The 27,550-nt window shown below is 42.7% G+C and overlaps 1 protein-coding gene across 1 annotated transcript; it reads right to left on the bottom strand.

Moving 5' to 3' along the window:
* Nucleotides 1–24: 24 nt before the first annotated feature.
* On the bottom strand, nucleotides 25–27,550 carry SERINC5 (serine incorporator 5; the record flags this gene model as incomplete). The annotated part of the gene is made up of 12 exons (XM_080362534.1): nucleotides 25–381; nucleotides 669–816; nucleotides 1,453–1,492; nucleotides 6,082–6,148; nucleotides 7,681–7,807; nucleotides 10,698–10,793; nucleotides 11,606–11,817; nucleotides 13,381–13,474; nucleotides 16,279–16,361; nucleotides 16,639–16,817; nucleotides 23,375–23,542; nucleotides 27,542–27,550. The coding sequence occupies 12 exons, from the start codon at nucleotides 27,548–27,550 to the stop codon at nucleotides 234–236; spliced, it is 1,371 nt and encodes a 456-aa protein (XP_080218660.1). The 3' UTR covers nucleotides 25–233.

Raw genomic sequence — 27,550 nt, 5'->3', positions numbered from 1 at the left:
TGTTACAAAGTTTTAGAACAGATTTGTTCCCTTGGGCAATGCCTGTTCATGACAATTAAAAAAGGTAAAAAAGTCTTCAATCATTTGTTTAGTCTGACTAAAAAGTTAGTAGCTGATACATTATGATAAATGGGTAACAGGTGTTTCCTCATTAAAAATTGACCCTAGTATTTTATTTGTAACAGGTGAAAAAAAAAAAGAGAGAAAAAAAACCAGAAGGACCTTTTGAGTGCTCACACTAAGAACTCTCTGGTTGGGCAACACAGTGGAGCAATAAGAGTCCATAGGTACAGAAACACACAAACCCAACAGGAGACCATCTTAATCCAGAAGGTGGACCAGGTTCCGGTGAAGAATTTTTCAATCTGAGCACTTTCATAGCTGTTAAGGAAAAAAAAAAACAAACTCACTATACATATCTCAGACTGCAATATCCCCTGTTTTTCCGAGCGGGTCACAGACTTCCACTAAATTAAAGAAGAAATGAAGCAGGGGAGAGCAGCCTTTTATAGAGCAAGATCTTGCTCAAGAATTGCTCAGGAAAGATCTGCAATATCTCTTCCAGCATCTCACTTTAGGAGACAAACTCATGGCAGAACTTCCTGTTCACATTTCCCATCTCAACACAGGGACACATGAATTTCTCAGCTTTAAAGAAATACACTTACTGGAACCAATGAGTTACTGTCATCATCACGTAGAGTGAAGCCAAGAAGAAAACAAAGTGGAAGTAGGCATAACTGTACACCGTGCCTTTCTTCTCATCATAAATCACAGTCTGGCCTCCCCTTTTTTCAATGTGCTCTTCAGCATCAGCTGTAAGATACAGGAAACAAGAAAGTTTTGCAAATTTAATTAGAACTGAAAATAGCAGCTGGCTTCACGAACAACACAACAAAACATCTATGGTGTGATTTAGGAAAGCAGAACAACACTTGAACACTTCCTTGCCCTCAGGCCATGGGTCTAAGCCTTCAGTAAAGAAATCTGACTACCACTGAGATCCTGCCCTGTATCAGCTTCCTGGCCTGCTGGCTAGTTTTTACGCATTTGGGCCATTTAAATTGCTCTACGTGTATGGTATTCTTCTGGCAGGTCCATGCTGATAACCCCGACTGCACTCCAGCACTGCAGTTCCTGCAGAGCTGCCGAGACAAAAATCCACCAGTCAGTCAAACCCACAAGCATGCAAAGAGCAGAGATTACTCTTTGGATGTTGCAGTAATGAGATGTCCTTTAAAGAATTATTAACTAGCCTGTTATTTTAAAATGGTATTGTAACACCTCTTGCTTCCTTCCCTTGCCTAACTCGGAGCACTTCAGCTGCTTCGGTTTCATTTGCTACAGAAGGAGGATACAAGCAGCTCTACATCTGCAGTTGTGTCCTTACTGTCTTGTCTTTGGTCTGAAAGCCACAAGTGAGGTAAACTGTGCAGTGAAAAATGTAATTACCGTCTCCATCAGGCATGCAGCAAAAGCAGCAACGAGCCACCTGCAGAACAGACAACAGGAAGGGTAAGAGTCTGTGCTACATCAAAAAAAAAGAAGAGCTGGTGAAGGAAGGTCTGTTATGTCTATGTTGTAGACATGAATGTAGAAAAGTCTGGTTTGTATTTCCAAGCAGCACAAAACTCAAATTAAGATTTGCCAAGTAGATCACAACAACAGCTTCTAAGCTTCGAAAAAACCTACTCAGTAAGATTTGGAACAAATTAACCATTCTTTAAGAACTACTCTACCCATTTTACATAACTCAAGCTCAAGCACTGGTGCAAATAACTATGACAAAACGGTGGAAGAGCTACAGTAAAGCAGTTGCACATTAGTAATTCATATAGGACTTACCTCTTCAGGCTTGCATCTAAGTACTTTTATACAAAAATATTTTCTACTGAAATTAAAGTATAAGGAACTTTTAAAACCCTGCTGCATGGATTAGAAATCACAACTCTATAAGCATGAGTCAGAAATGTACTTATCTTTTCAAGATTCTTCTGAAATGGAGCTGGAATGCAAACAAGCAGAACTGTAGTCTTTATCAATTAAAATGATTAACCCCATCAGCTATTACTAACATAAGGATGCATAAATCCTGTCAGAAGAATACACAGCAGTGGACTAGTATCAGGTCAGTCTGCTCCTTTAAAAGATACAGGAGTGATTTGAAGAGCTCCTTATCAGGAGCTGCTGTCCTTGCAGTTTGAACATCGTGAAACCAGCACAATTTGTTGTGTTTGTTTAACGTACATCTTGAGACTGTCAGATCGTCCGTTAGATGAACTTTGCTTATTATAAGCTTGTTATAACACTAAAAATCACACCCCCAGGCATGAAGACCCCTCCTGAAGTCAAGACCCGAACTCATGAGCATGCGTAGTACAACAAAATGATTGAGCAACCACATGTAAATTACTGACCAATTCTCGAAAGTGGGTGGAAAAACCTGGGGAGGTACTAACCAAAACTGGAAGTATAAATGATGTAAATATAGCAATGAAGGTATAGTAGCTTTGTGGTTTTATCACCTAGCACCTGACATTGTGCAAACCTGTAATAAAACAGTATCTCGACTCTATGTGTGTATTTGGCTGCTTGCACAATGGGTAAAGAATGCTGCTTTTGGGACAACACTTTGAGTAAAAGCACAAAGCTGGTTTTACTGCTTTATTTATATGAAGATTTTCCTTTCTTTTAACTGATGGAAAAAGGAAAGCTGAAATTGACACTTCTTGCATTGAGTGGTAATTGAAATGGTAAAAGGGTGGTGACCATCCAACAAATATCCACATAAATGCATTTTTTGCACGTAACCACAGTATAAGTCAGCACTTTCTGTAGTGCATTATCAACATTATTTGTTCTGATAAAATCCTGCTCTGGGATTTATTTTGGCTGTGGTCTGATGAAGACAACGAACCCTGTTAGGAAAACTCCCTTCCCTAACTATCATATCAACCAGCCATTATAATATGAGTGTCTATTAACTTTGTTCACCTATTTTAGTCCACCATATACACTGCAATGTAATGAGGTAGTGAAGTTTTACTGGAGACTTTGGTGTTCATCCTTAGATAAAACTAAAGCACAGCCTAGCCCTGGAAATAAGGACTTTGGCTTCTTGGAAACTTAGAGCTGTCCACAAAAGGTGAAAGATACACCTGGACAACCAAGATAACATCATCATCCTAGCCCTGCTAGCACATCTTTGAAACCCTCCCAACCTCACAGATAAGTAACTATCACAAGAATTACTCCAGGGATGTCTGGATCAACAGACAAGTAGCAAAAACACTGCAGAAAGATAGTTGCTTTGAAAAGTTTTACTATCACTAGTACTCAGTGGAGTGTGTGTTAGTGGGGTGACTGATTAGTCAAATCATGCTACACCTGAGAGCTTGAAAGGGTATAAGAACCCTGTGTAAAACCACATCTGGGGTGCCCCAATTTGGCTGGGAAACTTCATGCACATGAATAAATATGTACTCTGAAGAATTCTGTACTTGGCATTCTAGCCTCTCTCCTCAGTTCGCATGGGCCAGTTGCAAGTTTTCCTAGCACCTCCAACAATCAGATAGTAAGGCTTTAAGGTGAAGTGTCCAACAGAAACATCAAATGGCAGTTTCTATCCTGCATATCCAGGATTACATGTACATATTGGGCTCATGAAAAGCCATAAAGCTCATTCTTTTTTAAGAGACTGTCTGAGAGTTTAAATTAAACCCTTATTCCACACCTCTTTTCTACTGCTGTGCCAAGCGTCTCCTGCAGCACCAGCCTGAGCTCCCCTTGCACCACACTTGAGTTCTGAGGCAGGTGCTGGGTTCCCTCGAAGTTTTTAATCAGTTCCAATCAAGTCCTTGCACACACAGAGTGATGAAATTAGCAATGCTGGCACACATACCACTAGCCCCTCCTAACGCTCAGTTGTCTTCAGCACAGATGTCAACAGACCCTGTGTGCAACCACAAATCTTATGAGGAGCAGCTGAGGGAGCTGGGGCTGTTCAGCCTGGAGAAAAGGAGGCTGAGGTGAGATCTTATTGCTGTGCACAACTACCTGAAAGGAGGTTGTAGCACGGAGGGTGTTGGTCTCTTCCCCCAAGTAGCAAGTGATAGGAAGAGACAAAATGGCCTCAAGTTGCACCAGGGAAGGTTCAGATTGGAGATTAGGAAAAAATCCTTCACAGAAAGGGTTGTGAAGCCATGGAGCAGGGAAGTGGTGGAGTCACCATCCTGGAGGCGTTTAAAAGGCTTACAGATGAGTTTCTTAGGGACATGGTTTAGCGCTAGAGTTAGGTTATGGTGGGAATTGATCTTGAGGGTCTCTTTCAACCAGAATGATTCCATGATTCTATACCACACGCCACTGCAGAACTACGTACACGTTCCTGGCCAGGAGTCAAAAGCCCGCTGCCACAGGGATGCCAATCAGAATGCAATTAGTTGCTCTTCAGCAGCCATTTTCTTTAGATTTATATTCAGCGGCTCTTGTACCGCTCTTTAAAACCAAACGGTCTGGAAATAATGGTGCTGAGCAGTGCAGCGAGGGCAGGCAGGTGGGCCTGAGGGGCAGCTCTTTTCTCCCCGTCTGCTTCCCTGAGCGTGGGGCTGGCAGGTGCAGGCCGTGCCCCAGCTGCCTGGGGCAGGCTGGGCCCTCTGGCTGCCCTGCGAGGGGCCTCCGGGCACCTGGCCCCACCATCCTGCCCCAGGGAAGCTCCTCCAACACCCACACACCCACCGCGACAGGTGGTTTGCTTCCCCAGGCCAGGTGCTGCTAACACCACGAGCCGCAGGAGATACTGCTGGGATTTCTGAGTCTCACGAACGCTCTGATTAAAGACTCGAAAAATAGACATTAAAACTGCAGATGCAAGTAACACCACTGTAGAGAAATGTAAGGAACATTTAACAAAGGAATGGTGTTTTTACAAAACTAAGGAGCTGGTGCCTGACCCCAGCTGTGGGGAAGGACCGAGAGACATCAGACTATGAATCCTTAATGTAAACCAAAGTCTCTTCAAACTAATCCCAGAATGCAAACTGATACCTGTATTAACAAGTAAATCTAGGGGGAAGGGTAGCCAAAGAGCCAGGAACCCAATATTTTAAATAGATTGATAAGGGGAAGGGTATTGTTCTAATCAGATGAATGAAATACGTAAACGGAGGCAGGCGTCGGGATAGTCTGTAAACCCTGCAGTACCAAACCAATTGGGAACAGGGGCAGGAAATTGCGGCTGGCATTTGGGGGAATATAAGCAGGGGCTTTTTGCCCTATTACGTGTGTCTACCTTTAGGTAGAACACCCGATCTTGCAAAATCATTATTAAAATATGATTTGCTGAGAGATCCTGCCTGAGCCTATCTGCAAGGTAATTGTTTCCTACAAGAAATCTAGGGATGGAGATTCATCCTTCAGACACACACATACATTTGAAGAGTGACACTAGCAAGCCTAAGTAAGGGGTAACTGTAACTTAGCAAAAAAACATTCGTTTCCCAGTGTTTCTGGTTGTTTGAGGGATAAGAAGGCCAAAAAAACCAAGCAGGCAGAATGAAGAAATGTGTACTGCTGAAACAGGGACAAGTACTATCAGCCGATATGAAGTTACAGGCAAAAAGATAGTAAGTACTTTTGTGTGGAAATAGAAATAAGAGATAGGAACTTGAGATCATGGTCAGTTCCTATGAGAACAAAGGCAACCAGGACTGGAAATGTTCAAGAACACCTCCACTTCTTTTTCTGATAGCTTCCCAGCAGACTTTTCCTTTAAATGAGAGGACATGAGCTTGGCTGGAGCACAAAGAGATTTACAGGAAGTCTGCAGGATGTTAAATAAACTGCAAGAGCAGCAAATTATTTCTGTACATAAAGGCACCTCCACTGAACCAGCAAGAGCTGCAGAAGGGCCACTGTTGACAAGTGCTCCAAGAAGTTCATACCCAGAGGCACATACCATGGATGCTATGAACAAGCTTTTGTTTTCACCTAATTACAGATTAGCTAGCCATGAAAACAACAGCAAGAAAAGCATATGAGGAAGTCTGCACAGAAATCCTGTGGGAGGAAGCAAGAACTCACTTCAGTTTCAGCTGTTGCATATATTCCCCTCAGTGCCTCTGAGCTTGCACGTGTTGTTGAGGTCAAACTAGGAGCAAAAGAAAACAGTGTCAAAACCCTCAGCATAAGCCCAACAGGGTGATTTTTCAGCATCACAGCAAACATAAATAGTATACTCCCATGTCTACGCTAAGCATTTGCCTGGATATAGCATCAAGCACTAAGCATGTGAAAGTTTGTTCTGCACAAGTATTAAACAGCCTAACAGACAGCCACTGGCCAACCCAGGCTGAATCATGGGCTTAAAAGTAGGTCACTCCTGAAACGTGGTGAAGTCATCAGCAGCAAACAGCTAAGCGCTCCAATTTGCAATTCAGAAATCTCCCCTGCTGTGCACAACCAGTGCTTTTTATATTAACTTCACAGCCATCACTTCTGCTCAGCATTTCTGTAAAGGCTTTGCTAGCAAAGGAATAGGTCACTCAAAGCAGTTTTCAAAAGTAAATTACCAGCCACTGCTGTCAGTGTACCAATTGCTGGAAATCACTTTCTTGAATGACTGTAGTTGTTTGGGGGGAATCCTTTCTAGTTTCTTCTGATTAGAAACACTTCTTGCTCAGTCTTCCCCTTTCAGGATGTGTAATGCAAACTTCCCATTAGGCACAGGGAGAGTGCTTTACTGCTTTGTTGTACTCATTGAACCCTAGTAAATAACACTACAAAACATTCCCCTTAAAGGCTTTCTTATCTTCCTGGCCTCCCCTGCAGGCTACATGAAGGTTGTCTGCATTCCTAAACACTTTCCTGAGGCACTGGAAATGCTGTTCTAATAATGTAAACTAGATCCATGATATCCATATATGGAACACATACACACATTTGATAGCAGAAGAGTAGCTGTGCTACCTCTTCAGAAAGTCTCTCTTTTTCACTTCAAAATGAAGGAGTTTCATGATGTGAATTTTGAAGGGGACTGATTCAGAGCCAGAACCTGCTCTAAACCATGCAGCAAACAACAGTGCTGTCTCCTGGCAATGTGCACAGCCAAAGAAGTGATAAATCACCTCCCAATCATCAGCAACTCTCCCCCTTCCCCTCCAGGAGCATGACTTAATTTATTGATGTGAGCTGCAATTAATACAAGGTGAGCATCACAACCATATGGGCACAAACTTTTTCAGAGCAGACCACTGGCAAATCCTTATGGCAGTATGGTGCCCATCACTCCATCAGAAGAAGCCCTAAGCCCTCCCAAACAGTTTTGTTTGTTTCAAAGACCCTCAGGGAACACGATGCTAGAGAAATTTCAGATACCTTTTTCAGGCAGACATAACAGCACAGAGTTTTTCTCATAGGAAGACTAAATACAGAATCAAAGCATCCTGAGACTGTTTGGGATCATGGACAGCTGGAAATTTTCTCCTTCCACCTCTAGATGTAAACTGCTCTATTACGTATATGTATTTGTTTCAAAACTTACACTATCTGTTGAACATTTTTGGCTAAAACATCTATTCTGAATCTGAGGTGAATATGAACATTCCAGCTCAGTTCTATTCTACTTCTCCTCATAACCACGACATTGCATTTACCGTGAGGTAACGGCAAACCCAGACTTACCAAGAATATAAAATGCAGCCAAACAAAATGGTAGTACCCAGGCCAGTAACCAGGTTTTCATCTCTGTGTAGGCCTTGACTAAATTCAGGTACGCAGATTGTGATGTTCTGATTGTTTTCATCCAGGACTTCACAACACAAAACAAACAAAAAGAACAGTTAGCAATGCTTATTTCACTGCATTTCAAAGTAGTATTCACAGTTACGGTTTTCAGCAAAATATTTTTATTACTTCAGACATTAGGTAGGTACACTTCAGTTGTTTCTATCTGTCTTTTTAAAAGACCATACTACAGGAAAAAAATCTCTAAATCTGAGCTGGCAGATTCTGTGAAAGAAAAAGCACAACTTAGTAGAGTACTAAAACTTCTTGTTTGATCAGAGCAGACAAACAAGGAAAAAGCCTTTGGTGACCTAAGAAATAAAAAGCTGTAAGTATTCTAACACTTCATCCAAGACTACATAAACATATAAGACCAAGATAATACAGACCTGAGACTATAAATTTAATTGATAGAAGGGGTGCCTTGAGGACAACTAAGAAATTAAAACTCAGTGAAAAAATGTGGTGTGTAGTTGCCCTGTTCTCAGACTGATATACAGACCAAAGAAAAGCAGATGCACCAGTTACAGGCAAGATTTTATCTTAACATCTAAGCAAACAGTACTTCTAGGTCCCTGAAATGAAACCAATTCAGCCCTTGATGTTCCCAGACGCATCTGGCTTTTTGGCTCTCCTTGGAGTCAAGGCAAGGCAGAGCAGTAGCCTACAGCAGCACCCCAAGGCAAGAGATTAAGGCTACACTTTATCTGAAATCAAGAGCTTTTTAAGCCAAGACTATTTAAGGCAAACTGTGTTCCCATCTCCTCTTTCCTTCCAGCAGCCACGCTGCAGGCCCATTGGGACAGCACAACTGTTTGTAGGGGCAGAGGGCAAAATGCAGCAAAGGGCGACATCCAGGTTAAAAATAAACTCAAAAGTCAGGCCCCTGACCTGGCAGAGGAGGACTTTGCATGGCTCTGCAGGGCTGCACAAACAGCTTTACCAGCACACAGCAAGGACAGTGTGGAAGTGGGAGCAAAAGAAGGGGTGACGAGCCTTTGTGGAACAACTTGGACACAATCCCCCACCTGTATCCATCAAGGACAACTCTGCAGCAAGGCAGGTCCATGGTTTGGTAGGCCTTTTAGCTAAGCCTAGCATGAAAAAGTTAAGGCACACTGTGATAAGCTCAGGTTCAACAGACGTTACCTTTTATTTGCCCATTCCTTCTAAACACATTTGCAACTCTGCTTTTTGGGTGCTGCAAATAAATACTTGTAGCTTGCACTTTCTTTAGGCCTGGTTTGTAAGGTAGCCAGTTTGCGAGATGGCCAATTTGGAAGTCCCTCCTTGAGGAATAAGTCAACATTAGGTATGTTCATGGCAAATCTGAGAGACAGGGCATGAGACACCCTAGTAAGTGCCAGCACCCCATACATTCTTCAGCACATGCCACTATAAAAGCTGCACAGGCCAGTACGAGAGTCCTTATCACATTATTAGGGGAGAAGGGAACATCTCTGAGAGCCGATGGCAACCATGAGAGGTCTCTGTCCTGGGAGGACAATGATGAACATCTGATTCAGGAGGTCTGAGAGACTATGCTTGACGCATACTCTGACAAATGCAATTACCATACTTCCAACACATACAAGAAGAATCAGAGCACTCACTTAACTGCTGAAGGCTTTGACTGCCACAAGCATGAAATAACACAAGACAAATGATTTAATATCATAAATCACCTTCTTCCCCTTTTGTCTTCCTTTTTTTAAATCTTTTTACACTGTGTGAAGTCTTATGAGTAATTCACTTGCCTTCTAAATCAGCTTCTACACTCATTCAAAAACACTGCTTAAGCTCCGTAACTAAGTCCTCCACCTAAGTACTGTCTGTCTTCTTAGTTCTGGAATACATTTGTGTGTGCCTGTGCCTACACAAGTGTGACAGCAAGATCCTTTCCCCCATCCCTCCCCTTTCTTCTTGGGAGGCATCTGTAAAAACTTCTCCTTCCTGCCAATAGCCTTATTTTCCTCTAGTTATTGTTGTTTCAACTATTTAACACTAGAAGTTGAGCAATAATAAAGAAGAATTACTAATTTGAACCAGGAAAGTCTTATTTAAGTCAAAAGAATTCTCCCAGTCCAAACAGGTAAATCTGATAGTTACCTGGGAGAAGGAAACAGTTTGAGTTGTGCTTGTAAAATCTTTTTGATTTTTGTAGCATGAATAACTTAAAACTCTAGGGACTTTCCTGGCTTGCAATGCCAATGATTAGAATGCAAGTGGAGTACTGGAACTCTGCTGTAGAACATCATTACCTCAAACTATCGCAACCTAACTCCAAATCCTTTCTCAGAATGTTTTCACTCAAAATGAAAGATGAGTGGTACTCAAGTTTTTGCTCCATGAGGAGTCCAGAGCTAAGGCTATCTAGCATACCAATTCTAGAAGAAAGTAAGTGATTTTATTATCTACTCTGACGGCCAGCACCTACTAACTAGTGGTGGACCGACTAAACTTTTGGAGGAAGCTGATCACCCAGCTTCTTCCAGAGGGATCCAAGATCCATTTGTTCCAACACCTTTCCCATCATGTGACCAAACACATAATGTATTAAGTCATGTCCTGTTGTACAAGAACATGCACTTGCCACATGAGGAACAGGCTACAAGATTCTGAAATTTGTCTGTAGGAAAGAGGCTGGAATTGCCCTAGTGCAACAGATGCAACTCACCCGAGGTAAGTTAAGCTCCCCTGAACCAAAGCAATGAAGTTATATGGAGAGTGCCCCTTGCACAGTCTCTCTGCTGGACAGATATATTTTTAGTATTTGCAGTTTCTTCTGCATAAGCCACAACAGACCCAACCTAGCATTCTTATATCCCTGAATTTGTTAACTCAGGTTTGCTAAATTTTTGCTTTTAATAGATGGCATGTCTAAAAGAAATTATATAAAGCATGAGATAACTTACTAGTTTCTGGTGGCTTGCTGGATAGTGCTGAGAAAGTGAGGTACATGACATAGCAGCTGATAACTCCTGACTGAAGCAAACCAGAGTGGGGCTGACCTTTACAAGAAATAGCAAAATAAATTATTTTTGCAGACATTTTAACAAGCTAAAAAAGAAATTCATATCCTTTAAAGAAGAGCACGCTACTGTCTTTCAGAAGTTAAAAGTATATTTTATGTTCTACTTAAAGCAGTTTATAAGTCTTTGAGGCAGTTTAAATACATTTCCACCGGCACGTAAAGAGAAAAGAGCCTGTGCTTTAGTTCTGCTGGCTGTTTTAGAAAGACATTAGATTCCCACATAAGTAAAGAATCACCCCTCTGCTCTGGCCAACAGCACCAGCTTTCCAAAGGCTATTGACAAGCTGCCACAACAGTTTTATTTGCCCATAAAATTTGTGTTGGAGTCACTCAAATTACTATTTCCAGGTCCAATGCATGCAAGATACTAACAGCACACATAAAATATACTGAAGCATGAAATACTGCTGTCAACTCCTTCAGGCCCAAACTTTAAAGATGGTAAAGCACAAGCAGTCGGAAAGTAAACGGTAAAACAGCGTGAATGAGTCTGACAGCTGTTACCTGAACTGCTACCACTGCAAGAGTTGTGTGAGCTACACAACACATTACCAGCCATCAGCATGTGAACCTTCCTTACAGTATGACTGCCTGATGGCACACCCAAAATGTCTCATACCTCTGTAGTTTTAGCAGCTGAGCTGATGACCAGAAATAGCACTTCATAGTGTAAATAAAAGGACAGAGGCAAGAGCAGCACCAGCTCTGAACTATCAGGAGTCTTTCATGCCTCCAGGCACACAACTGTGGCAGCACCAGAAACCCAGAAGAAGACGTCAGTGGACTCACGACTCTGGACACAAGGCGATATGGCCACCAGCGACACGAAGAGGCACAGGCTGCCGTTAACACCGATCAGGACCTTGTTGTACATGCAGCCCTCAGCACGTGTGTAGAAAAGAGCCATGAGGACCAGGGCTGCCACAGCAATGGAGTACAGGATGAGAGTGACCAGGGCAAGCAAACCATTCCACATCTGCTTGTGGTTTGCACCTGCAGTCCTGGGGAGAGACAGACAAGCACCTTATCTTTGTCTTCCCTTCCCCCTCAAAAACATTCTAATAGCTGATTAGTTCACATCCTCAAGCACAAAAGACAGAGCTTACCTACTGAAGCATGTGTACATCACTACACCAACACAGGCCCTTGCAAGGTTCCTCCCACAAAACAGAGGCGAACACTGCATAGCATTAGCGTTTATCTTTGGTATTATCTTGCCCAGCTGTTTCTGTAATTACAGCCCAGCGTGACTCCTGAAACTCCCAGTCTCTGGGATAAAGCCTGTCAGTGCATCTCAGCTCAATACTTCAGGGGTTTCCTCAGTGGGAACCCAGAGTGCCCCAGGCTCCGCTAGCGAGCAGTGCTCTTCACACAAGGACAGCAAAGGCATATTGCTCAGCACAGCCCCTCTTCTGCCCCTTGCGCTACCTTGACAATTTTACTATTCTTTCGCTCAAAAAGCCTTCTCTTGATTTGGGTCTATCCCATCAACCTCCCTCTGCTAAAGTGTGGTCCATCTTGTACCCCCTCTTCAACCTTCCAAACTCCTCTTGCAAAAGTCACAGGGTTTTTTAGGAGTAGGATCTAAACAAGTTGCTTTGCCACAATGGACTTTTTGCTGTATGGAAGGTTTGTTTTTTGTTTCTTTGTTTTGAGGAAACATAATTTAAAAGAATATTTAATGTAGAAAGTGCTAAAGTTAAATGCTGTGGCTGGAAATCTTTCATCCACAGAAAAGTAGCTACAGCAATTAGCAGTAAAAGTATCTGTGGTATAATAAGATCTCACCTCTTTCCCTGCAAAAACAAGTATCTAACAAAGCCCAAAGGTTTGCTAAAACTCCTTCTAAGCAGTCAGTATGCTAAACAGAACAAAAGAGGACTGCAAAGGTTTGTAGAGGAAGAAAGGTTGGAGGTGGAGGCAAGAGTTCCTGCCTGTATATGGGAGGACAATTTAAATATCTTAAATTTATGATGGGCTAAGGGTAAGGAAGACAACAGCAAATATGCCTAAAGCAGAAACGAAGTCAATGCCAAAATGAGGTATATATGGGTTGATAATGGAATCTTGCATATTTAGATCAAAGCAAGCAAGTTGAAGAGAAAGTAGCAGTTCTCATGTTGAGAAAAAAAAAATAGATGTGCATTAAACTGACACAAAACCCCAATATTTACCAGGTTACATTACTGCAGACAGTTTCACTGTTACCTTTTACAAATCCAGTTTTATTCTCTTGCATCACTCTGTTTCTTAGCAGGTATATTTTAATATAAAATACAAAATGACTTAAAGGAAGAGGTTTTTCTCAGTATGCTACTAATTATTAGAAGGTGAGCAATTCACATTAAGAATGAATCAGCAGAGTGGACATGAATAAGGGGAAACATATCTGCTGGGACAGGAGAAAGTGGATGAAGCAAAGATGAACAGTTCTAAATACTGACATTAAAGTGTCTTCTTTCAGAAATTACATCCATGCTACTTTTACATTCTTTGTTATGAGAAATGTATTGTTCGGGAGCTCACCAGAATTTTATGCAAATAAATACTTGCCCAACACATACCAATTTTTATTCCATTTGTGTGCGAACTCAACAAGCAGGATGAGCTGAATGGCAATGAAAAGGAAACCTCCTGATGCTCCTACGTAGCGCCAAGCTGCAAGGCAGAGAGACAGAAAATAGGTCAATCTGCAGACCCCTTCCCCTTGACATAAAATGGAATTATTGTCTATGCAGTGAAGCCATTACACAGTTTGAATATCTCAAGGCCACAGATGTAGCAGGATGAGAGATTTCAGTTGAACAGCCAGCTCAGCTAACTCAGGATTATCTCTCTGACAAATACAGCTTGCAACCTGCTATACTTTCAAAATGAGCCTGTTAGGACATTTACTGCGTTTCCCTAACCTAGAAAATTTTTGTGGAGACTATGTGTTACTATATCCAGACAGAAAATACTGAAACCTTTATTTGTGACTGAGAGGAAGGAGGTGGTGTGGAGACATTTCACAGGGATCGAAACCCTGAAATTGCAAGGTACTGGAACCCAGCACTAAAAAGGGCAATTCCTTCCCATCCAGATTCCATTACCACAGAAAAACAGAGGTGAGGCGTACCTATTTACAAATGCTGTCCCGAGCCACTCCCAAAGAACAGTTGGTATTCACTGACTAGCTTTAAGACGGGTTATTTGACTACTTAATCGTTGACCTACATATACCATATTTGGGTAGCTGTTTGGGTACTTTCGACAACAGATCTCTTGTGTGCAACACCAGAAGTCCCTGAGGAAACACAGATACCTATTCAAATATCTAGCTGCATACACAGCTTGTGCTGCTGTGCAGTGCATAGACTACAAACGACTGCAGGTGTGCCACTGATTTCAGTGAAGAAGACCAAGGAAATGCATCAGCAGGGTTCAGACATATCCTACCGTTGTGTTTTCCTTTTAAAAAAAGCTTGTAGAAGTGAAGTGGAAGAACAAAACAGCTGGGGCATGTCACCCCTTAGCAGATGATGTAGAGATTTTTTGTTGTTGTTGTTATACGCTTATTATTTGAAAGCAAGCAAAAATGCCATTTGTCGGCTTTTGCTAAATGTATGCACTTGATAAACATGTTGTTCTTCAAACAAACAAGACAGGCAGGACACTGTGGGATGTTTTATGGATCTGTCATAGATAAGGTTAGTCTGGCCAGTGAGGTTTTAACATTACAGCCCACACAAACGTAGTGCTTGCACGTAATACTCTTTCTCCACCATTGACAAACTGCTAAGCATGCAAAGCACAGCAAGAGCTATTTTTTTTTTTAATAGAAAAAACAGGCAAACTGAGAGAATGCTCAAACAACAAGAACAAGACAGGTAAGTTTCTCAATGGGAGGAATAAAAAAGGGAAAACAAAATGACACAATACCCAAATCTCAAATTTGGGGGCTGACTGGAGGACAGTTTAGCAGGATGTGCAGAATACAGCTTTAGACAGAAAAGTCAATAACTAATTTGGAGAAGAAAGCTTGTTATACTGTATCTCCACACTGGGTTAGTTTGCTGTTGAGAAACAGCAGTCTAATCAGCACAAAAAGTTCTGTTTCCCTTTTTCCCCAAACGCTTCATTTCTTGATGAATTTTCACATGAAAAAGGTCACTTGCAAAGAGGACAGGCAGTCTCAGTTGCTCATGAGCACAGTGCATTGCACCACTACATCCTTCTAATCCAAACAGTGATTAGACAGTAGTGGCAAGAATATACAGCCACCCTGTGACTTCAGAGAGTGATAAAGAGCCCTTCACATCTGAGGCACAAAGTGAACTGGGACCAAACCAACAGCTAGTAAGAACAAGAATCTGAATTACACCTATCAGTAGTTTACCTGAAGTGGTTTTTACCTTAGTTTCCCAGAGAACTATGTTCATAGAATGTTTGCCCACTGTATTATCTTCCCCCATGTTATTCCTTCCTCTTCCACTTTCAAACAGCCCGGCTAAAGGAGATCAGTGTTGAAAACACAGGAAACCAAGCTAGCCGTGGTGGAAGCAAGACTGGGTTACTGATCCCACCTCTTTCCACCTGCCCAGACTCAGCAGCTTACAGGCTTAGAAGTACCCAACAAACCAAAGGGAACAAACTCATTTCAGTATCACCGGGACTTTTGCTCATAGCCCACAAGAGATCTGTGAGAAGCCACCCTTAGAACTGGCATTTAAGCACTGGGACAGTACCAGTGTGCCCGTGCAGTGCACCAAGGCATCTCCCAAAACTGGAAACGCTTCAGCCACAGCATTGTCAGGAAAGCACTCACAACACGCCCCAAGAAGTCGAATTTTACCTTACTGCATTTCCACCACCAGCCTGAAAGCTAACAACATCCCAAATTCTTGTGCTGCATTGCAGGTTTCCAGGCAGCAAACACCAGTGCCCAGCAGGTGACTGTGTCCCTGTGAGCAGTGGCACTTCTGCACAGTCCCCGGTTGCTGTGCTACAGCAGAGTTATCTGCTCAAGCCAAACACGCGGCTCTGTGTTCTCCAGTGAAGAATTTCTCATGCACCATTACAGCTCCCTGCTTAAATGACTTGCAAGACAGCAATGCAATGATATTTACACCTACTAATTGAGTCTGATCTTGATCATGAAAACAAAAGAAAACAAACAAAACAACAAAAACACAGGCAAAAAAAAGAAACAACAACAAAAAACTACATTAAAAAAACCCAAAAAATCGAACCCAAATAAAACCAACAAAACCAACAAGCTTTTTACTGCATGTTCACATGAAGACCATGTACTCTGTACACACGGAATTCCCTCCAAACAGCTGCAAATACTCCTTTTGCATCTGGACTATACTGGCTTTACTTGAAGAAATATGGCAATATTTGCACCCATCAGACCTTTAGGATTTATAACCACTCACAAGACAGCACAGAACGAAGAGCATTACAAAACAAGGACATACCATTGAGGAAAGTATCCTGATCGGGAATGAAGAAGGCTCCTGAGCACATTGCTGCCAGAAGTATAAGTTTAATGAACCAGAATCTGGACGAGAGAAAAAAAACAGATCACCTAGTTGTAATAGGAATTAGAGGTCTTCAACTCAAGTACCATGAGACACCTCTATTTAAGCCCCAACAAGAGAAAAAAACAGCCTTTGATGACTGATTGCCACTTTGGTTAGTTTTCATTTGACTGCATTATTTCCATCAAAAGCCATAAAATCAACTTTTGTTTTATTTTGCCTGGTACTACACCCAGCTGGAAACGAGGCAGCACAAACCTGTAAAGAGAAGTGGAAATCAAGCAACCAAATACTTACCCATTATGAATGTATGCTCGGCAGCTTTTGCTGCTGTTAATTTTGATGGTGAACAAGAAGAACAAAAAGAAGAAGCAGGCCATTCCAAAACAGACTTTGTACACCGCAGAGTATCCCACCAACTTCTCGCACATCTCACCCGCCTGAATACCCTTGCACATCTCCTTGTAGAAGGGAATCTGAAAAGCACAACATGTTAAAAGCCATTAGATAGGACAGAGGGTTCCTCATAACCAAGCATGTCTCTGAGTACCACCAGCTTTTCAATGGCTTCATTTAACACCTTTCACTCTTGATAATCCTCAGCTGGATATAACAGTTCTAGGAACATTAAGAAATTTAATAAACCAGGGGCTGGAGTTTTCCAGAGCCTCCACTCTCAGCTCCTTCCAGATGCTTTGGGGTACAAGTCCACCTACCTTTCCTTCAGCTCTCTTGGCTTAAGCCATTGCTGCCCCTTACTCTGTAGCCCCTCACCCTGGGGACCTTCTTCCTGTGCTTTACAGCAGAATTCACCAATGGCTTCAGTAACCTGGGTTACGGGAGCCATATGGGTGGCTTTATCAGCCGAAGGAGCATGAGGGGCTGCACGGCAGGAAGCTCTGGCTTGTGCTGCCCTCGGTGGAAACGCAGACTGAAGCACACCTGAGTGGCACAGGGCAGCAGCCCCCTCCTCTCCATCACAGCCTCTGAAAGGGACCTGTGCCAGTTGCCCTGATTTTGTTTTAAATTAACAGAGAGGCAGGAAAATTCCACCTTCTTTCTCTTGACTCATTAAATATTTGCTTTTGAGGCCTTGCTCTCACCACAAGGGGAAAGCAAACAGCTGCACACTTTGGCTTCAGTTTCACCAGGCAAACATGATGCTGGGTGCTCAAAAAAGCAGGTCTGTGTGGCCAGAACCCATTCCTGTGGGGTGCCTCCATGCAGACACCCCCCTCACAACCAGGGAGCCATTGAGCTGTGCAGAAATACAGGCATTTAATTAGAGAACCACTGTGCATTTTAAAGAAAGAAAGGCCTCTCTTCACAGCACTCAGCTAAGGCTGGCAAGACCAGTTGAGCAACACATCACAGCCTCTGGAGCAGATCACTGCTACCTGCACAGGTAACTGGAGGAGACAGAAGACAATGTGTGCCAGGACACAACATGCAAAAATAAATACATAACTCAGGCAAAGGAAATGGGAATCAGGCTTCAGCAAGCAGTCAGCCAGGCCAGGTTTTGCTTAGGAAAAATATACAAAGATTGAGGGTACCAGCATCCTTGAACATTTGCAAGAAATCAGCAAAGATAGGAGTCCCCACTTCCTTCAGCAGGCGGGTCAGTACACAAAACCAGGACAGGAAAAGAACAAATAGGACCTGAGAGCAAGCAATCAGGCAGTGTTCCCAGCTGGGTAGGAAGCCATCCAAGATGCAGGAAACAAGGGATAAATACGTAAACTGACGGCTTCCATCACCAGGCTCTGACAGCCAGCTTCCCTCAGCAGGGTATGCAACTGCCCATCCTGTGCCAGCAACCCAAACCAGACAGGAGCCCAACAACCCTCCCAGCAGTTTCTCAAAAAGAGCAAATATTTTAGCAGCTCACAGGAATGCTGGCTAAGGGCAGCAAACGTAACTGTGTCAGTGAGCTGATCCTCAGTGCGCTAGAACCAGCCAAAGAGATGATAAGCAGGTCTCAGTGCATCTGCGCGGTGTTACAAGAACAGATTCAAGGTGGGCCACTCCGAGATGCTCTTTCAGAAGTATCTCAGAGATGCATAGGCACTGCATAAGAAACTGGATGGTAAACGCGTAGCTGTGGCTAAGTCGCATCCAGGAGTTTTTAGAGAACTCCTGAGAACTCATCTGCAGCATCAGCGATGCCTTTCTCAGGTCCTGAAAGGCAATGAAATGTCAGATGGGGAAAACATGCCAGCACTCAAAACCCACAAGTGGATTGACTGGAATAATTAAGAGACCTATCAATGCCACAGCAATGGCAGGGAAAACAAGAGCGCTATCAACTAATGCTCTCCAGTTCTTTGCATGTAATACCATCAGTCAGCAGAGATTAAAAAAATGCATAATATTGAACTAACAATATTTCTGAGAAAACTAGATATTTGTTTGATATAGACAATTGCACCGATCAAGGATTTCTGTAAGACCTGCACTTGGTACCAAGCAGCATTTTGCTTATGACACTTACAGAACAAAACAAAAAATACCATGGGACTTGACTAAGCAACTAGCAAATTACAAACAGATCTCTGGGTAACTGCAAATGGGCATTGTCTTTAATTGCATAGGTTTCTACAGAGATCTTGATGGGATTTTTGACCCTATATGTTCTTTTCTCTGTTTAGTAGTGATTTCCTTACGATCTGGCTGAGAGAAAATGGATGGATTCACAAGAACAATAGCTCAGTTTGTGCCTACACAAGCAAGAAAGAGCTCAGCTGTCACGAAGTATGCGTAATACTATGCAATAATAAGCAATGGCCACAGGAACAGTTGTGTGGGACTGAACGCCCCTTTTGGACACCCATGATCCTGAAGGAACAAAACAAGAATAAAACCAAACTCTTGGGGACCTCAGCAGATAATAATCACAAGCACAACGCTCGTGACAAAAGGGCTGATGTAATGAAAAGGGCACGTTTTCGTGAGAGGATGCTCTGCTGCTGGGAACAATTTATCAAGACTTATGTGACTTCTTCACTGAAAATTAAAATACTTTTTTTTTTTTTTTAAATTCTGTAACTCTGAAACATGTACAGCTGCTGAGCAGCCTGCCTAGCCTATGTGATTTACCTGACTTTCCATTTGCTGACTTTTTTTGCCAGCTGTTAAAGACATGGATTAGCTATTTGCCAAGTTTGATACCGTGAAATAGCTACTTTTATACCTCTAAAAGTAAGCTAAATTCTTTGGCCTTCTTTCTGCAGAAACCCAGTATCCGCTCAGATAACATAAACGCCTCGGTTCCTGTGCAAGCAATGATGTTATCACAACAAAGTCGGTAGTTTTCCAAGCACAGTGAAAGCCGTTGAGACGATAGCAACATCTAGAGAAACAGGGGCAGACTGCCCTGAACTTGCTTCCCCTCGCTGCGAGCTGCTGGTGCCCGAATAAGCGCGGTGCCAGAAGCGAGCCGAGGCGGCTGTGCTGCCACCGGCTCCAGCGCTGGGGCTTGGCTGCATCTGTGCCCCAACACGGGAATGCAGGAGGACGGGAAATCGCGTCAGAGGGGGAATAGGAAGGAAGAAGTGTGTAGAAATGGGCCTGAAGAGCCCAAGGGAGCCTGCTTTCGTCTCGATGTTCCCACTGAGCAGGGGAAGAATGTGGCGGATGAATTCTGTTTTGGAAATGGGGGAAGCATGAGGGAAAATCTGTGTGGGTGGGGAAACAAGGGAAAAGTCCAGGTAAAACCGCCTGTCTTGAGCAGCGGAGAAACGATATAGAAAAACAATCCGACCGAAACACATGCTGTCTTAAATCTATGGCTAAATTCAGAAATAGGCAGTGGGTACCTGCACTTTTAAAGCTGCATAAGGTAGCAAATTTGGGTTTTAACATACTATAATGCAGTTAAGGGCCAAGACAGAAACCCGTCTGGGGAAACAAGCCTAAAAGCATGCTCTGCCAGAACATGTAACCATCTAGAACTGAAACGCTTTGACACAGCTGAACCGGTTTCCACTGGTCTTTTCCCAAAAACATCTTTCTTATTTTTCCTTTCATTATTTAAGTAGGGCATGGGTATTTTCAGGGTGAAACCACTAGTTTTGAAATGGGTTTAACATTAAAAATTTAATTAAAAAAACAAACCAAAAAACTACTTCAACAGACCAAAACAATTATCTTCCTTCTCTCAATTATCCTTTCAAAGCCTGTGAACTGCAAGGTTTTGCTTCAACACAACATTTATGAGTAAAGCTCTACCTGTTTTTCAAAGAAACAGAATAACTGGGGAAAAAAGAAACACAGATCAAGGCACTTCTTTAGGTTAGTCCTGCTTCGCTTCATTTTGGAACAGAGTCAAGTCTCTAAACCATTTTGTGTAAACCCATATTGGTCTTTTCTTTCGGTCCCCACCACTGGCCCTGCCAACTTTGATGAGCATGTGGAAGCTGAGCTCCCTGGGACAGTGTCCCTTTTTTCCAGCCATGCTACAGGACACGGAGCAGATCCTCAGCTCTGGGCTGGCACCTGCAGACTCTGGCACCTCAGCAACTGAAAACCTGTCCTAAACATGTTTTAATAGACAGAATAAATGAACATGGATGTAGATGAATACTGCAAAACAAATACATTTTAAGTCTCTGTTTAAGGTGTCCATAAGGGATGTACATTTGCTGTTGCTTCCTCTCAAAATAATGCCAAAGGACCACATGCTACAACACTTTCAGAAGTATTTTCTACATGGGAATTTATAGCACATCAACAACAAAAAAATCCCCTCTCACTAATAAGGGAGAGATTCCTTCCATGTAACATGAGCATGAATATCTGATCTCTAAACTGGTAACGCAGACAACTGGTTCCCTGCCAATACTATGGCTTCATAAAGGATTGCACTAAAACCTCCTTTTCTTTTTTGTATTTTACTACAAGAAATTAAAAAATTCTAATTAAAGTTAAATAAAATCCTAACTTCTCTCAAGACAAGAGAGGGCGCGGTCCTAGAAGAATCCAGCAAAGTGTGTTCTTACAGTCTGGCTTCAGGAACTAGGAGTGTTCCACGATCCAGCCAAAAGTGAAGGATCAGTAAGTGCACAGCACTGTCAAAACACAGTTCATCATTGGGAAGCTGAGTCTGGTTAGTCTGAATAAATATTCTGAAGGTGCACTCTATTACAACTGGGCTGAATTAGCTTCAGGAGTCTTTCAACTTTTAACAGGCCCAAACATAATTATTAAATTAGAGAGCAGATGAAGAAAGCCTACTTTCAGATGGTCCATTTCCCATTCAAAGACATCAACTGCTCTAAATTAAGAGGGTGATTATCCTTCCACTTCACAGTAACAGCTACTCTTTGTGCCATTTCTTCCCACACTGAGCTTTCAAGACTATGAACTGGAAAATAAATTTGGCAATACTGAAAAGCATGTTGTTGAAGGCTTCTTGAATCACTTTTCTGTTGGATAAAGAGCAAGTATTTTTTGTTAGGGATACAAGCTGCATTAAAACCACAATACCGATGGAAAATGACTTTATGAAATTTGGATATGAGCACATAATTTGTCTCCCACACACTTGAGTTCCTTGTGTTATTCACTTTATTGCCAAGCTAAGCACCTAGTAAGTCAAAGTTAATTCTTGGCAAGCAATTTCAGCACACACATGTTGAACAGTTTTAAAGTTGCTGCTCACAGGCAAGCACCATGTCTGTACTGGGTACCCTTACAGACTGTGAGCAACTTCTGATGGCCAGGGGTAAGAAGGTGGCACTAGGATAACTCAAGAAAAGTGCTAGGAAATGAAAGAAAATGAGGACAGAAGATACGAAGAGGGTACAACAGGCAGCAAGAAAGAAAGGTCACTGGCCGCGGAGCACAGAAACCCTCAAACGTGCACTGTCATAAGCCCGCTGGTTGATATATGCTGCAGGCACGGGGTGCTACCACCAGCTCTTGGAGCTACGCTGCTGCAGAGCAAAGTGTTTCACAGACAACTCAATGTCAAGCACAGAAGGTAAGCAGGGCATCAACTGGACCAGTAACTGGTTAAACAAGGAAAGAGTGCACCCACCAGCACTCCCATTTGGGAGGAAAACGCAAAACAATTAGATGCCCGCATTGAGGGAAGCCTTCTGAATCTCCAGAGCAAGCACAATCACAACCCTGAAGCGGGTCCATTGCTGAGTCTGGTGCAGAAACTTCTTTTTTAAGAATTAAGCAATCCAGCCATTGTACCATTTACTTAAAAACAGACTTTTCTTCTTGTAGTTTGCAGAAGGAGAGAGGATTCGTGCTACTAAGAGCAACTTGGGTGGCTCAAGAAACCAAACCAAAGACGTGGTACAACAGGTCTAGTGTATGACGGCAAGCAGGCTGGTGAGCATTCAGCTTCAGAAAGTTATACTAAGACTCTGAAAGAAACTTGGGTTTTAAAATCTAGTTTTAGCCACAGCTCCTTTCATGCTTTTGAAGCTTTTTAATTAAAAAGACAATTAGAGACAAACAATATCTGCTGTGGTTAGAGGCCATGTGAATACGATGACTCAACACACACTGAAGAAAATCCCTTGTAAAGGATCTGCAGCATTGTGCATTGTAGTAGTCTGTCACACAGCACCAAGAACACAGAACTGAAATTACAAATGCAACACTTGAAGAGTCATTTTCTAATTTGCTGCTTCAGCTATTGAACAAGTTGTCAGAGAAAAACTCAACGTTAGACTGATTTGTTCTACTGTAACAAGCTCCCTAATGGACCCCAGTGACACCACCTGTGCAGAAAACCTGGGATGGGTTCACTGTAGCAGGTTTCCACGCGACAAAAGAGGAGGAAGGTAGGCTGCTAGTCCTGTGATCCTTCACTTCTTCTGTTGCAAAACACACTCAATGGGTGAGCAACTGACAGGAAGAGGCACAGCAGGGAAAATCACCCCATCTGGGTTTGGAAGTGGGTGAATGGAGGGAATTGACTGTGTCTTCTGAGGGAGCACCTCCGTACATGAAGAGCTGTGGAAGGAGAACATTTCCTTCCAGCAGCAGCAGTCGGTTCATCTTTCTTACTTACGTGCGTTTTCATTTCGTTAGCTACTGTTGTTGACATCATGACACAACAGATGATAGTCACCAGGATGAAGTAAAGCGCATACATGAAGCGGGTGCTGGTTGACTGTTTTATCTTGGGGCAGCATCCGCAGCACAAGGAACAAGCGGCAGTACCGCAGCAGCAGGCCAACTGCAAAGAAAGACAAAAAGCACAAGTCATTCCATCACCACCTTCAGTTTCTGTTGCAAAAGTCAGACAGGGAAGCCGGGAGACTTCCTGTAAAGCTCCAGAATTTCTCAAGTCCTCTCCTCCCAGCTGAGCACCATTTAAAGTGGAAGCAGACTGTCTTGTTTATCAAAAGTCACTAGGTTTAAGCACACCGATTTCCAGCCTTCCCACACACTGAGGATGAGGAGGAACTGCTCCCGATTTCTTAATCTTGCTGTTTGCTATCTCTGTGCAGCTCCTGTTTGTGACGTGTTCCACCCAGCAGAACAAGCACTGCACCAGTGAGGCTCTGTTTCCTGCAATACACTCTCCTCGTTCCACAGTGAAAAAAACAAATATGCACAAGAAGGACACAGCCTCCAAAATAGTTTGCTTTTAACATACAGACAAAACTATTTTGTTTTCAAGAGAAACTGGAGGATTTGTTTCCAAACAAGCTGTACAGATCCATTTCAATTCACCAGAACCATACTGCCATTTATTAGTGTGTCCTTTCTGGTACACACACTGACAAAAACCTTTTCTTTCTCTTGCTACAGAACTTTTAATGATACCAAACATTTTGAGCAAATTAAAGCGGACGCAAAAACTAATTATGCCATCCTTCATGACAGACAACAGCTACAAAAACAAACAAACCCAAAACAACAAACAAAAAACTACATTAACAGTTCTAAATATTTGGGGCAGTAGAGAAAGAATCTGGGAATACTTGGCTTACTGCAAACAGAGCAAAAGATAGATGAGGTTGAAGGAGCCAAAATACAATGGCACCATCTTGTACTGAAAAAGCCAGAGAAGAAAATACAACTTTAGACTTATTTTGATACACGTTGCAAAGGTGAAAGCAGTGATTCCATGTGCAAGATACAAGGAAAAAAAATCCACAGCTGCAAGAAAAATAATACCATATTGCACTTCAGCTGACAATGTCTCCAATGTTTAATCATCATTACAGACAGAATTCTTAATGTATTTTATACTTATAACTATCTGAGGGTCCAACTATATAAAAAAGCCAAGAAGCACAGCAAAAAGCGCATAATTGCCTTATTCAACATGGTAAAGCGGTACTGAATAAATCCTGAAAGGAATCTATTTGATGCTTATTACTTCCTTGCTGTCAAGGACATTATTAACTTTCAAATAAGGTGGATTTACTTTCCCTGGCTTCTACTTTTAGAAAAGTCATATATAAAAAATATAAATATATGCCTTATTTTTATACATATGTCAGCAGTGTCCTTGGTCAGGCCTTTCCTCACAGCAGGCAGCAGCTTCACCTGGCTCTCATGCTTATCCCAGCAGCCACGACCACAGAAGGGGTTTTTGGACACGGGCAGGCAGCCAGGAGCAGGGAACCTCTCTTCCAGGTACCACTGCTGCTGACCCAGAGCAACCTCACTCCTCAGACTCGCGTTTTTGAGGATGTCCCTGTGGCTGGCGTGTGGCACAGGGGCTGTGTCCCGCCAGTGCCAGCGGCTCAGGGACACTCAAGCTGATTTTTCTGGTTTTTCCTGAGGCCCCGGAGGGGCTGCGGCGATGTTCAGAGGACCCCCCTGCTTCCTGGCAAGCAGTTGTACAAGATGGATGGCTTTTCTTATCCCTTGGCAAGGGATTCAAAATGCAGTAGTGCCACATTTGAGTCACCCAGGCAAACTTCACTCTTTGTACGTGCCTCCAGGTGCCAAACCACCATGCGCTGTTTTTCTCCCAGGATGCTTCCAGCATCAATGACTGTCCGACCCAGAGAAGGGGGCTTCACCTGTGTCTCTGCAGACACACATACCTGACGTAACTCCACAGAGTCTCACAATCAGACCTATTGATCAAAGAGCCCAAAATAATTTAGAAGAAGTTCCTTGAAAACACTCCCATCTTATAATTTCCTTGCCACAACTATCTGCTGCAACAATCCAGCCGAGGCTTCCGCCCTCTGCCCCACAGAAAGGGGGCAGCAGATGGGACCTTGCCTCGCTCAGCAACGGCTCTTTGCTTTGCAAAACACATAAATTGGGGACGGTCCAACCTGGCTTCCACTCTGCCCTTCTCTCAGTTCACCGCTGTATCTCAGGCCAGAGGAGACAGGGCCTCAAAGCACACAGCTGCTAAAATTGCTGCTGCTGCAGAACAGAAATCCTCCCCAAAACACACAAAGCTCCCACTGTGGGGAATAAACAGAATGGGCTCATGTTGGCACCAAAGCTGGAAATTAAAAATACTACGTGCACAAGCACATCGTGCAAGTATACTTTCAAAATAGAAGGCAGTGGTGGCTTAATGGTGATTTTATTTTTTGTATGTAGTGAAATTAAGTTAACTTTTACAGCATCAACTACAAGTTGAAGAAATGAGGAACCTATGGCAAGTTACCAATTCAGCAAACAAACGGAATAATAACACTTCAAAACAAAAACAAGTCAGAAAAGTGTAATCTATCCACTTCACAGTTATGGGGGGCGGGAAATATATTAAGACTAAAGGTCCTTTCAATCTGTGTCAGCCAGATCCAACATATTTATAATTAACTTCAACTGCTGGCCATACTCACCATAACATTAAAAACTACAGTACAGAATTAAAAAGGTATGTAGCTTTGGCATTTGTAAGCGGAACAACATTTTCCTAAGCCAGGTGCTAGAGAGCTCTGCCAATGAAACCTCATCTATGTCCAGCAACGTGTCTGCTGTTCCAGCTCTGGGTCCCTGGAGCTGATACTGCCATGGTTCAACCTGAGCTGGCAATACAATCACCACAGCTGCTTACTCACCCCTCTCCCTACCTCCCCCAAATAGGGGAGGGAAATGAAATGGAAGGGAGAAACTTGGATTGAGATAAACGGTTTAATAAAATAACAAAATACTAATACACTACTAGTAAATATATATATATATAATAGAAATAGAATGTAAAATAAAAGATACTCAAGGCAATTCCTCATAAACTCCATCCACACCGAGCAGCCAGTCCCAGGCAGCAGCACCTGGTCCCAACAGCTGATCCCAGAGAAAGAGGAGAGAAAAGGGCAGAAAGGCCCTGCAGAACAGCAGGATGGCAAAAGGCCGAACTAAAGAAACTCCCCAACAGGTCTCCATCCTGGCTCCGATCGAATGAGGAAAGAACTCAGCTGGAAAATCCCGACTCTCCTTAAATCTGTAGCATGACACTAATGGGATGGAATACTCTCACTGATCAGTCTGGATGTCAGCCAAGCTCTGCCCCATCCATGTCCCCCTTCCTCCTTCCTCACACCTGTGGGCAGGGCATTCACAGCAGTCCTTGGCTCTCAGATCAGAACAATTAAAAACATTAACTCTGTGCTGGGGTGTTATCTCGTTCTTAAACTAAGTGCTAATAACGACCATGCTAGCTATGAAAAAGAAAGCTTTCTAGCTGCATGAAGAAAATTAACTTGTTTTCAGTAAAACCTGCACAGTTACTCAAAACAACAAATACTTAGAATATATAGCTCACTTATGCATTGTTCCACATTACTTACAGAGACTTTAATGATAGTTTCTAATACTAAGCACATACCCTATAAATTGGCAATATTTGTGAAAAATACCAGTGTCTCCATCTTTTTTCAGATGCACTCCTGTAAGCACTCTTTTAACACCACAGAAACATCTTCAACACCTTTAAACACAGTGGAAAGTTGGTTAGGTTATTCATCCACAGACACCAAATTTGGTGTCTGGTGGTTTATTTTTTTTTCTTTTTAAAACTCTGGTTATGACTGAGTACATTCCAGAATAGGCCACGATGGAATAGATGTTATCCAAAAATAAATGAAAAAAAGCCTTTGTCCAAAGAATAAGATGCTGGCCACAACCTTATGACCGTGAGGTTTCAAAGATATTATCTTTGGGTGACAAACTTCAAAACCGACACATACAACAAGCTCTCTGTTAAAAGGTTGTGGTCAACACACAGCTCCCTCTGATGCCACAGGTTTACCATGGGCAT

The sequence above is a fragment of the Nesoenas mayeri genome (genome assembly GCF_963082525.1).
Source record: "Nesoenas mayeri genome assembly, chromosome: Z".
NCBI lineage: Eukaryota > Metazoa > Chordata > Aves > Columbiformes > Columbidae > Nesoenas > Nesoenas mayeri.
Note: the sequence above shows the minus strand (reverse complement) of the source record. Positions and strands in the feature narration are given on the sequence as shown.